This window comes from Crocodylus siamensis, chromosome 6, assembly GCF_052110815.1.
Source record: "Crocodylus siamensis isolate JL-2025a chromosome 6, ASM5211081v1, whole genome shotgun sequence".
In the NCBI taxonomy this organism is placed as follows: Eukaryota; Metazoa; Chordata; order Crocodylia; family Crocodylidae; genus Crocodylus; species Crocodylus siamensis.
Genome location: NC_143400.1, coordinates 33,352,363 through 33,366,895, shown reverse-complemented (window position 1 = coordinate 33,366,895; position 14,533 = coordinate 33,352,363). Strand labels below are relative to the sequence as shown.

At 49.3% G+C, this 14,533-nt stretch overlaps 1 protein-coding gene across 3 annotated transcripts in view; it reads right to left on the bottom strand.

Annotated features, from left to right (window-relative positions):
* ZMAT4 (zinc finger matrin-type 4) overlaps nt 1-14,533 on the bottom strand; it is a 113,490-nt gene that overhangs the window by 55,902 nt on the left and 43,055 nt on the right. For all 3 annotated transcript variants that reach the window (XM_090052052.1, XM_090052051.1, XM_090052053.1), the window contains exon 3: nt 12,640-12,729. In XM_090052052.1, the coding sequence (XP_089908178.1) occupies nt 12,640-12,729 (90 nt within the window). The remainder of the gene's footprint in view (nt 1-12,639; nt 12,730-14,533) is intronic.

Below are 14,533 nucleotides of genomic sequence, written 5' to 3'. Positions count from 1 at the left end.
GTGAAAGGAGGGCTGCTCCAGCACCTCCCGGCTTCTAGCCTGAGCCATGGCAGGCACGTGCCTGCATTTCTGGAATGAAAAGGGAATGTCTCTCCACCTCCAAACCCAGCTCAAGCATTGCAGGTTAGGCTAGCCTGTAAAATTTAAATCAATTCAGGCTCAGACTTTCTGAATGTCTGTCCCTAGCCCTAAACGAGATGCTAGATCCACCTATTGGCATTCTCAAAGAAAACAGCACAGCCTGGCTAATATACACTGGCCATAATGTTATCTTTCCATTTATCGGGGGAGGGGGAAGGGCTTTAAACTAGGCTCATTGGGGGAGGGGGAAGATGAGGGCGGAGGAGACAATGAACTACCAGGCCCAGCAACAGCCAGCGAGCCCAGACCAATGGTCAAAAGGGAGAAACAGGTAAGTGATGGGGGACGGGGCATTGCTGAGACTAGGGGGTCAGTGGGCACAACCGTTGGAGGCCTCAAATGCCTCTACACGAATGCTCGAAGTATGGGGAAGAAGCAGGAGGAACTCGCCCTCCTCCTAGCTGTCACCAGCCCTGACATAGTAGGGATCACAGAAACGTGGTGGGACTCATCGCATGACTGGGCGGTGAGTGTCAAGGGCTATAGGCTATACAGGAGGGACAGGATAGGAAGGAAAGGTGGAGGAGTAGCACTCTACATCAAGGAGGAATATGCTTCCTCGTTAATTAGCAAGGGGGTAGGGGGGGGGCACTCTGAGGTGCTCTGGGTTAGAGTAAAAGGCAGTCCAGGGGAGAGAGACTTAATGGTGGGAGTCTACTATAGACCTCCCAACCAGGGAGAAGAGCTCGACCAGGAATTCTTAGGTCAGCTCGCAGAGGCAGTGAGGGCTAAGGATGTGGTCATCATGGGGGACCTGAACTTCCCAGACATCTGCTGGGAGGAGCAGTCAGCCAAGTCTGATCGCTCATGTCGGTTCTTAGCCAGAGTGCAGGACCTCCATCTAACCCAGGAGGTGCACAGCCCCACCAGGGGAGACGCCTTGTTGGACCTGGTGCTGGCCACGGGTGATGACCTGGTGAGGGGGCTGCGGGTGATGGGCCACCTGGGAGACAGTGATCATCGCTTGCTGGAATTCACCATCCGGCGTAAGGTGGCAAAGGGCTGCAGCAAGGCAACAGCCCTAGACTTTAGGAGGGCTGACTTCAACAAGCTAAGGAGGATCGTTGGGGAAGCGCTGAGGACCCAGAGGGGAAGGGAATCAGATGTCCAAGGTGAGTAGTTGCTCCTTAAGGAGACGATCCTCCATGCCCAAAAGGAGGTAATCCCAACAAGGGTCAAAGGGAGCAGGAGGGCACATAAACCCCCATGGCTCACTAAGAGCATCTGGGAATGTCTCCTTGCTAAAAGGGAGGCATACACCCAATGGAGAGATGGGGTCATCACCAAGAAGGACTATGTTACAGTCGCCCGAGGATGTAGGGGGGCAGTCAGGAGGGCCAAGGCAGAGATGGAGATAGGACTAGCTTCCCGGATTAAGGACAATAAGAAGTCCTTCTTCAAATACATAGGGGGTAAAAAGAGGGTCCCGGGTAATGTGGGGCCCCTGCAGGACACGATGGGCAACTTAGTCATCATGCCAGATGACAAAGCTAACATATTTAACGATTTCTTTGCCTCTGTCTTCCTAAGTAGGGACCAGTTCAGCCACCTCCCTGCTGGGCCCCCCTCGGGCCCCGGGAGAGACACGCCTGGGCCAGGGGTTAGCGAGGAGTTAGTTAGGGTACTTCTGGAGAGGCTGGACATGTTCAAGTCCGCTGGTCCGGACGATCTTCACCCTAGGGTTCTACAGGAACTGGCCGAGGTCATTGCGGGACCCCTGGCGCGGCTCTATGAGCACTCGTGGTGCTCTGGCGAGGTGCCGGAGGACTGGAAGAGGGCCAATGTGGTCCCTATCTTCAAAAAGGGAAAAAAAGAGGACCCGGGAAATTACAGGCCAGTTAGTCTTACCTCAATCCCGGGTAAGCTCTTTGAAAAAATTATCCTGGCACACATCCAGGAGGGCCTTGCAGGGGAATGCATGCTCAGGGGCAACCAACATGGGTTCATCAGTGGCAGGTCTTGTCAGACCAACCTGGTGGCCTTTTACGATCAGGTCACCAAATCATTAGACGCAGGGGTTGCTGTGGATGTAGTCTTTCTGGACTTCCGGAAGGCTTTCGACACTGTCTCTCACCCTGTCCTCATCAAAAAGCTGGGAGACTGTGGTGTCGATGCCCACACGGTCAAATGGGTCGCCAACTGGTTGGAGGGCCGCACCCAGAGGGTGGTAGTGGATGGGTTCTTCTCGACCTGGAAGAACGTGGGCAGTGGGGTTCTGCAGGGCTCGGTCCTCGGGCCCGCACTGTTCAACATCTTCATCAGTGACTTGGATGAGGGGGTAGAAAGCACCCTGTTCAAGTTTGCTGATGACACTAAGATGTGGAGGGATGTGGGTGCACTAGAAGGGTGCAATAGGCTACAAGCTGACCTTGACAGGTTGCAACAGTGGGCGGATGAGAACAGGATGGGGTTTAACACTGATAAGTGCAAGGTGTTGCACATGGGGAGGAAGAACCGGCACCACACTTACAGGTTGGGGAACTCCCCTCTTGCCAGCACGGAGACGGAAAAGGATCTTGGAGTCGTCATTGACTCCACGATGAACATGGGCCGGCAGTGTGGGGAGGCAGTCAAGAAGGCTAACCGTACCCTGTCATGCATCCACAGGTGCATCGAGCAGGTCCAGGGAGGTGATCCTCCCCCTCTATGCGGCACTGGTCAGGCCGCAGCTGGAGTACTGCGTCCAGTTCTGGGCGCCACACTTCAAGAGGGACGTGGACGATATGGAAAGAGTTCAGAGGAGGGCCACTCGTATGATCAGGGGTCAGCAGGGCAGGCCTTATGAGGAGAGGCTATGGGACCTGAACCTCTTTAGCCTCCACAAGAGAAGGTTAAGGGGGGACCTTGTGGCCTGCTACAAACTGGTCAGGGGGGATCAGCAGGCATTGGGGGAGTCCCTGTTCCCCCGTGCGCTGCCAGGAGTGACCAGGAATAACGGTCACAAGCTGGCGGAGGGTAAGTTTAGATTAGATATTAGGAGGCACTACTTCACAGTCAGGGCGGCTAGGGCCTGGAACCGGCTTCCAGGGGAAGTGGTGCAGGCTCCTAGCCTGGGGATTTTTAAAAGGAAGTTAGATGAGCACCTTGTCATCTGACCCCGGTGCTCTTTCCTGCCAAGGCAGGGGGTCGGACTAGATGATCTACCTAGGTCCCTTCCGACTCTAGCTACTATGAAACTATCTAGAATGAAGCCTCCGTGATTAGCGCTATGGAAAGAATCGTGGTCTTGGAGACTACTCGACTTGATTGTCCCCTGGCACCATGAACCACTGCACTGGCTTGCCCTCGTGCCCATGTTTTCATGGCGGTGTACGGTTGTTGTCCAACTTCCATCACTCAGCTAGACAGCTGTCTGTGGGCCCCCCAAGCCGACAATAAAAAACACCCTCCAGCAATGAGCCACCTGGAGACTGCATTCTGCACTTTTTTTAATCTCCTTTTCCTCCAACTGATGGTCTATAGTCATCCCTGGCAAAACAGTCTCACTCATGAGCTGCACTGGAACCATCTGGATCTAGTTATTGCCCTCCTCTGCAATGTGCCAGAGGATTTCATTTAAAAAGAGATGGCTTAAACCTGTATCCCTGTCTAGTCTGTTTATGATGGAACAGCCAGCGTGGCTGCATGGCAAAGGTGGCTAACAGCCCACTGCAAGCCCTCTTTCAAGCCTGCTCTAGTATTGACAAGGTGAAGGCTAACAAGAGAATCGTGTTTTACTCTCTGGACCAAATGGGGAGCAGGGACCCCAGCGACTGACCTCTCCCCATCCTCCAGTACTGTGCTGATGCCACTAGATTGGAAAAGTGCTTTATCACCCCCAACCTCCAACCACACCGTGTAAAACGGACCTCTGTGCAGAAATCTAGCACAAGGCCTAAGCCCCACTGTCATTCTAGGTGAGCCTTAAAGGGTGCACTGGCCTTCTGCACCAACGGGGCATTTTGCACACGATGCTGCTTCGTGGGTGAAAGATGCTACTTGTGGTGAAAACACCGACTGCTCTTGGGGCAGATTTTCAAAAGGCCGAGGTGCAGAGCCAGCAAAAGCACGGGACCCGATGCCCATGTGTGCCACTCAGATCCTTGGTATTTGGCATAATGGGACCAGTTTGGGCTTGGTAACTGTGCTGCATTGGCGGCTAAGTAGTTCCTCTTCTGTGGAAACACGGAAAAGAACCATCAAGCTGAATACCTGCAAATGTTTTTTCCAATATTACAGTTCAGACTGCCTAGATAAGGGGCAGATACCTGATTGCTTTTGACATTTAATATTCCAGAAAGCAATCCTGCAGGAGGATGCACGATGGCAACTGTAACCAAATAAGACTTCTCTCCCTCTGCGCTGCACAATCTTGGGCTGCTGCAAGGTACGCTGTGCCGATATATCACTGACTTAATGAAGAGCCAAAGTGAAGGCTCCAATCACCTGGGAGTATTCTTTAGTTGTTAAATGACCGCCGAGTGAGTTTTTGTCTGGTAGAAATATTTACCACTTCCAGGGAGCCGTGATAACCCAGAAATAAAATCAGCTAAAAGCATCTCGCTGTTTGTTTAATCACCAATTAAGCACCAAAACCTGATCGCAGATGATTTGGTTGCCTCTCCCTCTGAAGCCCCATCATCATTTACATAATATGTTATACTCTGGCCTCATTGTGTAAGGCGTCTCTCTCTGCCTTTGAGTGAACGGTATTAATTAACCTACATTGGTGTTAAAGTACTTGTCAAAAGCTAACTTTGAGAATCCTTCATATTTGCTGGTCCCTTGATGCATGACAAGAAAGAAGCTAGTGCTAGCAAAGTGTTGCTTGCAGGGAAAGGCAAGAAATTATCAGCTCTTAGGACAAGACAGCCGTTCTCAAGAACCATGCAGAGCTCCCTTCAATCCAGATCGACTGGCGTTATTCACAGATTAAGTTCAGTTGATTAAAAAAAAAATCCTCCCTGCAACACCTTTCTGCCACAGCACTGTGGCATCTGCTGCAACATTTAGGGTTGTGCTTAAGGAAAGCTGCTGTAAGGGACTAGATTTTCCTTTTAAAGCAACTAAACCGGCAGCAATTAAAGACTTTTTGTTTGTTTGTTTGCAAACGTCTAGTTGGTCTAATAAAAGATCTGACCTCTACCCTGAGTCCCGATTCCTTTAAACCAGCAGCGGGCATTTTACGTCAGAACCAGCTTGAGCAGCACAAAAGCAGGCGCATTTCCACCGGGTGAAATGCTTGCTCTTCATCCAAAAAGTTATGGCATACCCATGAGATGCAGCATCAGCTGGGAAAGCAAATGCCTCCTTGTCCCCTCCACCCAGATCCATTTTCACCCATAGGAGGCAGAGAGCCATTGGGAAAAGGACTTCTTTTCATGACTTTGCCCAATTTGTTTAATACCAAGCATCCTAAGCCTTAGGGGAAACTTTCTCAGAAGGATATTTTGGGCTCTGAGTGCAATCCACACTCCTGTTAAATAGGACTTGTTCAAGATATTTTACATGTCTTCAAAGAGAAGGACCTGAAAGTCGAGCGCCCAGGAAAAATGCTCCCACTTCATTGATCATCAAGGGCTGCAACACATAAAGAATCAGCAACAGAGCTTTTGTCTGAAAACCTGATGCACTGCAGTGTTTATGCACTAGCATCTCTCTCCATGTCTCTCAGTGGCACTTTCTTTCCAACCTACTTTCAGAGTTAGGGAGCAATTAAGAAAGGCAGGCTATTCCTGTTCCTTGTACGCCAACATGCAGATCAGTATTAAACTATTCCTTTTCTTCCACTGGCCAATAATGTTTCTGGATGAGAGATTCAAAGCCTGCGTGAATTGAACCCGCAGAGCTCCTAGCAATTTCAGAGGGTGTTGAGTAGCTAAATCCCTAGCGGGATTTCAGTGTCTCCCTCCCTATGCATAATACAAACACACCTTCTCGGCTTTACTCCCACCATGTTTTCTTTTAACCTCCTAAGCAGCCGTGGCAGCATTAAGGGAAATGTTTTGGCTCAAACGTTAATTAATTAATTACACACATCTGTGGCACATTTTTGTCAGCAGCACTGCCCTCCTCGTTCCTTCCACGCGGACATGGCGCCTAATGGCCAGATGCTCCAAGCCTTGTTCTGACCCCGGCAGGTAATTACGCCGCCTGTCACTTTGTCAGGGATGGTTTATGTGTAAGCAGCCAGGCTGCAGGAAACCCGAGCCTGGTTCCTTTTGTCAATGTTTGAGTGGCACCAAGATGAAAGGATTGCATAGTCATCTAGTTAAATCATATCCCTTTGTAGATCAAGATGCCCTAGCCTGGACAGATACTGGGGGAGGCAGCCACATGCCCCTGTGGGCTGGGTGGAGAGACACTGCATGCCAAGGGCATTTAGGGGCTGTTCAGATGTGACAGCATGCTTAGGAGAAAGCAGCCTGCTATTCTGGGATGCGTGCCTTGCCCGGCAGGCTCCCGGCATGGCGCAGCAGACAGGTCCTTTCCCGAGAGCAGAGCAGCAGCGTCAACCAGAAAGACAAGCTGGGGCAGAGGTACAGAGAAGCCCATTTGCATCAGAGGGCTTGTGTGTACAGAGGGGTGCCTTTTTCCATAACGGGGGTGAGTCTAAACCACTTTAGTTCAACTGGTGCAAATCTCTGAAGACTCTTCTTGCAGTGTCGCTTTATTTCGTCTCAGACAGAGTCACACTGAACTGCATCACCCTATGCTGACACCCAAATATGTGCCCGCACATGGGTGCAAGGCTTGGGAAGCCTTGAGTACTCAGCGCGCCAGACTGGAAACGTACGCTTGGCTTCTACTTCCAAGCTCTTCTCTGCAAGCAGGAGACCCAGGCTTTCATTGTGGGTTCAAAGAGCTGGGGCTACAAGTAAAACCCCACTGTGACAGGACGGGTGTCAAAATGGGTTTTGCAACACAGGTGGATTCGGCACATTCCCGCTCAAAGCTGAGAACACAAGCTGCTACCCCTCTGCGCACCTTTAATCGGCTGCATTTCCATCGGTCTCATCCAAAATTCAGTTGCTGCTCAGGACCATCTTTGTGACTCCTGCAGGAGTACAAAGCCCAACTTCCAGCAATGCAAACGGGACTGAGCTCAGGGCCTAACTGGTACCTCCCAGCTGCAATACCTCATCCATCTACCAGCACCAAAGGAGCACTTTCCACAGCGGCTCTGGCCAACTCCCAGGGTCCTCCCTTCCCCGAGCGTTTCACAGCCCAAGCCCCCTGCCCAGCCCTGCCTCAACGACACCATAAGCCACAATTCTTTCTGCACAAAAACCTCACGGGCTTTGCCCAGACTAGAAGATGAAAGAGCCTCTCCAGGGAGGAGCTTGTCACAAAGCACGCATCACGTGGAAACACAACGTACGGTATACAGAACCCCACTTTGTGCCAGCCGCTTCCCAAAGACGAGACCATCCACCTCTCTGCAATTCTGTATCCACATCTAACCACGCAGCTAACTCACAAGGCTCCTTGCCATCATGTTAGAAACTTCAAAGCAAATCTTGAACATCCGATAGAATTAACTCGAGTTATTCGGATGCTTGTTAACAAGTCGCTAAGAGGCACAATCCGCACAAAAGCCAGTGCTGTTGCAGTCCTTTGCGAGAAGTCTCTTAAGCAAGCTTAGGGAAAAGCAAAGCAGATTTTTCTTCCATAGATGCAAGTCTCTTGTCTTCATTTCCTAGGTTTGACTAGGAAGAAAAGGTTTGTGAACCCTGGAAATACAGCAATACCAAACATGACACTCAAAGCACTGAGAAGTGTCTCTTAAATGTGAGTTCATTTTTGCACATCAAGACAGCTTGGCTTCTAAAAAGCAAAGTCGGAGGTCTGGACACCGCTCATAATGCTACAGAGAAATAGGGAGCGCTGTCTTACGATGACATGGATCTCTTGCTGAAAAGATTCTTGCACCCTGGAATATAGTAGGAAACAAACATGTCTTGGAACGAATAACACAACATTAATGGATGTAATCCACAAAATAAATGAATATGCCATGTCTCCTGGGTCTAGCAATGCCACGGTCCACGCCTAATTCAGGAGGGAAATAACAAACTTCCTCCTCATCACAGAGGCTGGATTCCCACCTTTGCTTGCAGCTGAAGGGATGACAGGTTTTCCAAGCACGTGTTTAAACTAGGCAGGACCAGGCACCGGGGACTATACGGGAAGGAAGCAAAGAGTGGTTTCACCCTGTACCAGTTCCTCGCCTACGCATGTCTCTGCTTTATTTCTATTGAAGAAAAAAAATTAAACGTTCTCCAGGCCTAATTCCTTTGCTTCAACTTGTTTATAGCAAGAGGCACATTTCAGTTAAAACCTGTGATCGGGTACAAAGTCTGCCCCATATCGGAGATCATCCAAGCATCTGGCTTTAGCTCCCCTGTGAGCCCATCTGCACAAGATGCTTGCTGCGCAGTAACCTAATACCGCTGGCCAGGAGCGTGCCGGGCAAAAGTTTTGCTAACATGCTACTGCTCAGCGTTATTAGGCTACCGCCCAGTAGCACGGGTGACTGCGCATTGCACGAGCGCTTGGTTAGCTAAGTCCTGAACTTAGCGCGCAATAATGAGGGCGCGTTAATGAATGTGTGGAGGTGCCCTGTAAGTACCAAACATGTCATTTCTGGCATGCGTTCATCTTGGAAAAGGAACTGTCCAAATACCGGTGGTGCAGGGAAATCGTTCACCGATAACCTATTTAGAAATTCTGAATATGAGCCTCTGAAGAAGGAAGCCGGCATCTTTTATGCTTCGTTCACCGAGAACAACAGCATCAGCTCCTTTGCTTAACTGTCCGTTACATTTCCAGCAAGGCATACGGGAGTCTGTGCAGTATGTAAGCGGGTGTCGTTTTACTTGCATCCCCTCAAGCAAGTCACGCCTTACGACCATCGCCCTTTCACTCCCCGCAGAGCAGCTTCAGGTTGGGGCTATTCTGACAGCTGGGAGTAGGAAGAGCATGCGAGTGGGTTTCTCCCCACATCAACCCCTTTTCCCCGAAGCAGGCAATGCCTCATGAAAATGGGTCACAAGTCGACCTAACCAAGCCCGATTTCCATTTCTGGGATGCGAGGACACGATCGCTAATTTGAAAGGGTCGCCAACACAGCCCGTGACCTTCTCAGATTACTTTTCACTGAAATGTTAAGTGCGAATTTGAAGGAAAAGGTCAAGAATCACTCGGCACTCCCAAAGCTGGGAGATTTATTGTACCCAAAATATTTAAACAATGAAGAGCTGCCTAATAATTGGGTAGTGTCAAACCAGGGCTTTATGCGATACAGGGATAATGGGTGTTTAAGGAGGAGGGCATGTTTTCATAAGCATCGTATAACAGCAAATATTATCCTCCATGTTATTTAAAGGTCAAATGGAAAATTACGTTGATAATGTAGAATCTGAGACACCCGGTTCATCAAATAGATACAACCTGAGCACTCCTTCCTTCCTCACAACCTTTTCCCTTTAATATCACTCGGTAGGAAAACCAAGTATTTCACTTCTGGTTAAAAGCATACAAGCGGTAGAAGATACAGTCACATAAAGTACCATTTCCTATGCAAGGAGGCAAAGGGACCCTTTCCAGCTACCTACACTTTTACGCAGAAGTCTACTTGGCCTCTGAGAATGTCACGCTCAAGTAACTGCGCTTTTAATATCATTAAAATCACTGTGCCATGGCTTGAATAACACTACTAGCAAGCTGAAGTGAGTGGGACCCAGCTGCATCCTGTACATGGTAATGATGCCATCATGCTGCCGTCAAGAAGTGATCTAAATAGCTCAGCTCTCTTTACGCTAGACTAGAATACAAAGGGTTGGATAATATCTGAGCAGTGACAGGTAAAACATATTCCTCCCTGGGAACCTGACTTTGCAAACTTTGCGGTGCAAATGCTCTGATCACATTTTCCCTCTTACGTTGTTATAGCATCCATGATTTTTCCGGTTGTAGCTTTTGCATATCTCCCTCATTCACCTGATTTGCAAGTAGCCGTTCTTCCGTAAAGATGGATGCCTCAACACAAGGAAACATGACGCTCAAGGTCAGCAGGTTCATAATTATTTTCGTTTCCCCTATCCCTTCTCAATAGGAAAAGGAATGAAAAGCAGGTCAGGTTTGTCTCACGTAGATTATATTTAGCTCTTTGTACACCATATCTGCATGGTAAGATGTATATGTCAGGCACCACAAGGACTTGTCAGTTGTAGTGAACTTCAATACAGGACTGCCTGCCTCCCAAAGCTGCAACTGCCTACTGCTGAATAGCGGCGTGTTGCGTCGTTAGCGTTCTGTAATGAAATACCTCACTTAGACAACTGTAAGGTGCTGCACTTCTGGGGCAGAACTGCAGCTGAAATTACCCTGCATGGAACGGAAAAGTCCCACAGACATTTTAATGACAGCGTGAAGGAGCTTTCTGAACCCTCTGGCAAAGCCTGCATGTGTCTCTCTTTAATTAGCGGGTATCTTACTAAATACTGATCACATTAAGCCACATTCACACTCCCATAGACATGACATGCTTGGGATGCTGTGTGCCTGGGATCTTCACTGTGCAACTGGTGCTGGGCTACAACCAGAGAGAGAGAGAGAGGCCCAAGTGACTCAGTCTGGGTGAACTCTCTACTTGACAAATTTAGCCTCTTTTTTACTTCTGGACCAATGTCTGTGGGCCGGGTCTCCTTAGGCTGGTGTGTTTATTAAATGTGTAAGGCAGATATGATTGCAGTTTTCTAAGAGGCTGCAGACTGGCCATCAAGGCTCACTGCGACTGTACGATTCACTATGGAGCGACTGTTAGGTTTGCTGCGACTGTACGATTCACTGTGGAGCGACTGTCAGGTTTGCTGCGACTGTAAAACACTCGAGTTTTTGGCTGTGCTGGGCCCCGATAGCTGGGTTTCTCAAACTCACCTTGCTTCTCCTTTCAGCCCTCGCTTCTTTGGAGCATGCTGCAGAAAGCCCCAGGCCTTCCCTGTTTAGAGTGCTCATCTATGGAAAGGGGTGTTGGTTGTAGTCGTGTTGGTCTAAGGACATGGGCCGACAGGCATCTTTGGGTAAATCTTTTATTAGACCTGCATTCATAGGCAGGTCCACAAAACTGCACCCCCTGCCCCTCCCATCCTCACTACCCTTTAGAAAAGGCTGAGACCCATACAAGCATGTTGATGCATGTCAAACAGGACTAAAACCCTCTGATGTCACCCAAAGAAGAAATGTGTTGAGAGAGACCTGAACTCCTACGTGCACATCCAGGACCCTCAGTTGCCACTGGCTGGGATTTCCAAAGAGGAGGAAGGTGCTTTACCTCCGCAGGTTTTCCACTGGTTTCATTACCGGTTATGCTGATGCTGTGAGACTGCCCGGGGCCAGTACAAAGGTCCAGGAGATTAGCAGCCAATATAACAGAGGACGAAAGCCTGTGGCCGCTGTTAGCAGAACTGGCTGCTGACTGTGCTGGAGAGGTTCCTGGCACCCAGCAAAGGGAGGCGAGCACAACACAAAACTGCTGCATTACAAGGCCAGGGCAGTAGCCCTGGTGATGTATGAAACCCAGAGATAAGCCCAGAACAAGACACAGCTCAAAAGACAGGCTCATTTCACTGTAAGGGGGATCCTCAGTAGATTTCTCTGCTCTGCTCCCAGGAATATTAAAATCTCCCAGACTGAATTGTTGACGCCAAGTGATCTAACCTAGGAGGACAGAGCTATCAGTGAGAGATGTGAAGGCAGGGAGCAAGGAGAGCAGCTGGAGGAGTCACGGAAGCAGAGCAGTGGCAGGACATCAAAAACAACATATTAAAGGGCTGCAAGAGGAGCAGACCTCGTGTTGCAGGACACCCGTGGACGGAGGCTGCTCACCGCCTGCATGCTGCCTTTGCCCTTGCCTCCCTTCAAAGTGTTACTCTCCTCCACAAATCTCTCTGCAGCTGCTCTCTGCTGCCACTTTTCCCACCCCCCTGGGTGAGAAACTTGTGCATAAATGGCATCCGAATGTCTGAAGCTCGCAATGACTTCAACCCAGGCTTCCAACAACAACTGCACAACTTCAACCACTGCAGTTAAAGAGTGGTTTTTACTACCCCCGATTCCAAGTGAATGAGACTGAAAATGCAAGCATCCATTATCCTTCCAGTGGTTTGCAGTGCAGCTCCCCAGCCAACAACCCAAATGTCTTTCCCATAGCTCAGTCTGTCCCTGAATGGGCTGAGTGAATACTGGATTTGTGTCGTGAGGATGCTTTTTTTTTTTTTTGTCTTTCCTGCAAACTGTTACTAAAAAGAACTAAAAATTCAATTACTGTTGCTGATGCATGTAATATTTTCTGTATCTTTATTGAAAATTATTTCCAGTTACTTAGCACTTCAGCTAATCCAAATGTTACCTCTGGGCATGTGATTATCAAGAGCTGTCATAGATGTGAAATGCCTTGGTGCACAGTCAAAGACAGACAAAGCAGTGCAATAGATTGGTACTATGAGAGACACTCACATTTTCTGATCGCAGCTTCTTAGCTGGACAGCCTCCATCGACGGGGTGGAGCATGTAATAAAGACGCACTTTGCTTGCATGCTTCCGACTCTGCAAAAGAAAAAAGCAAGAAACCAAGTTGCAATAATCCAAACTTTTTTTTGGTTTTTTTGCTGCACAGTAGGGAGATCAGAGTCCTGAATGAGTCTTGGAAAAGAGGTACTGGGAGGAAAGTGGGGGAAACCTAAGTAATGCCTACATTCAGAGACTATTTTCTGGGGCACTGGCCCTATCTGAGGTTAGAGATTAATTGCAGCATTTTTCTCATGCCCTCCTATGCAGACAAAAGTGGCACACTTCATTCAAAACCACGCATCAAGAGACGATGCTCAAGGGCCAGCACGGTTTCATTAGGGGGAGGTCATGTCAGACCAACCTGATTGCCTTTTATGATCAGGTCACAAAAGCCTTGGATGCAGGTGTCGCTGTGGACGTAATCCTTCTGGACTTCAGCAAGGCCTTTGACACCGTCTCCCACCCCATCCTCATTAAAAAACTAGGCGACTGTGGCATTGATGCCTACACAGTCAGACGGATTGTAGATTGGCTGAAGGGTCGCACTCAGAGGGTGGTGGTGGATGGGTCATATTCAACCTGGGGGGAAGCGGGCAGCAGAGTCCCCCAGGGCTCGGTCCCGGGGCCTGTGCAGTTCAATCTCTTTATCAGCGATTTGGACGACAGGGTGAAAAGCAATCTGTTTAAATTTGCTGATGATACCAACACAGTATGAGGTGAGCACACTAGTAGGGAGGGAAAGACTGCAGCAAGATCTGGATAGGTTATAGGGGTGGGCTAGCAAAAACAGGATGAGTTTCAATACTGACAAATGCAGGGTGCTGCACTTAGCCAGTAGTAACCAGCAGCACACTTATAAGGTGGGAAACTCCCTTCTTGAGAGCACGGAGGCAGAAAGGGATCTTGGAGTCATTTTTGACTCCAAGATGAACATGGGCCGACAATGTGAGGTCACGGTTGGCAGGGCTAACTGCACTTTGTCGTGCATCCACAGATGCATCTCGAGCAGGTCCAAGGAGGCGATCCTCCCCCTCTATGCGGCGCTGGTCAGGCCGCAGCTGGAGTACTGCGTCCAGTTCTGGGTGCCGCACTTCAGGGGGGATGTGGACAACATGGAGAGGGTCCAGACAAGGCCACTCGCATGATCCGGGGACTACAAGGCAGACCCTACAATGAAAGACTGCGGGACCTGAACCTGTTTATCCTTCACAAGCGAAGGCTGAGGGGGGACCTGGTGACCGTCTATAAACTCACTAGTGGGGGGACCAGAAGGGCTTGGGAGAGACGTTGTTTCCCCGAGTGCCCCCCAGCATAACAAGGAATAACGGCCACAAGTTGTTGGAGAGGAGGCTTAGATTAGACATCTGCAAGAACTACTTCACGGTCAGGGCGGCTAGGAGCTGGAACCAACTTCCAAGGGAAGTGGTGCTGGCTTCTACCCTGGGGGTCTTTAAGAGGAGGCTTGATGCCTACCTAGCTGGGATCATTTGAGCCCAGTTTTTTTTCTCCCACCCAGGCAGGGGGTCAGACTTGAAGATCTACAAGGTCCCTCCCGACCCGACTTCTATGATTCTGTGTGCTCAGCCCTGACTTCCCCAAGTCCACAAAATGGGAAGAGTTCAGAAAAAGGTAGCATTCATTATTACTGGACACTAGGGAAGGTTTTCATACATATAAAAGTGCAGGAGGATTTCGTTTTGAGCTGACAGGGCAGGATGCATAAAGAATTAGGCAATAGGCATAGGTTTGACCAACTGAAGCAGCTCCAGTTCCAGTTACTATACTTTAGATGGGATAAAAATTTATAAGGGATATAAAAATCTCATGCTCCAGGAATTAA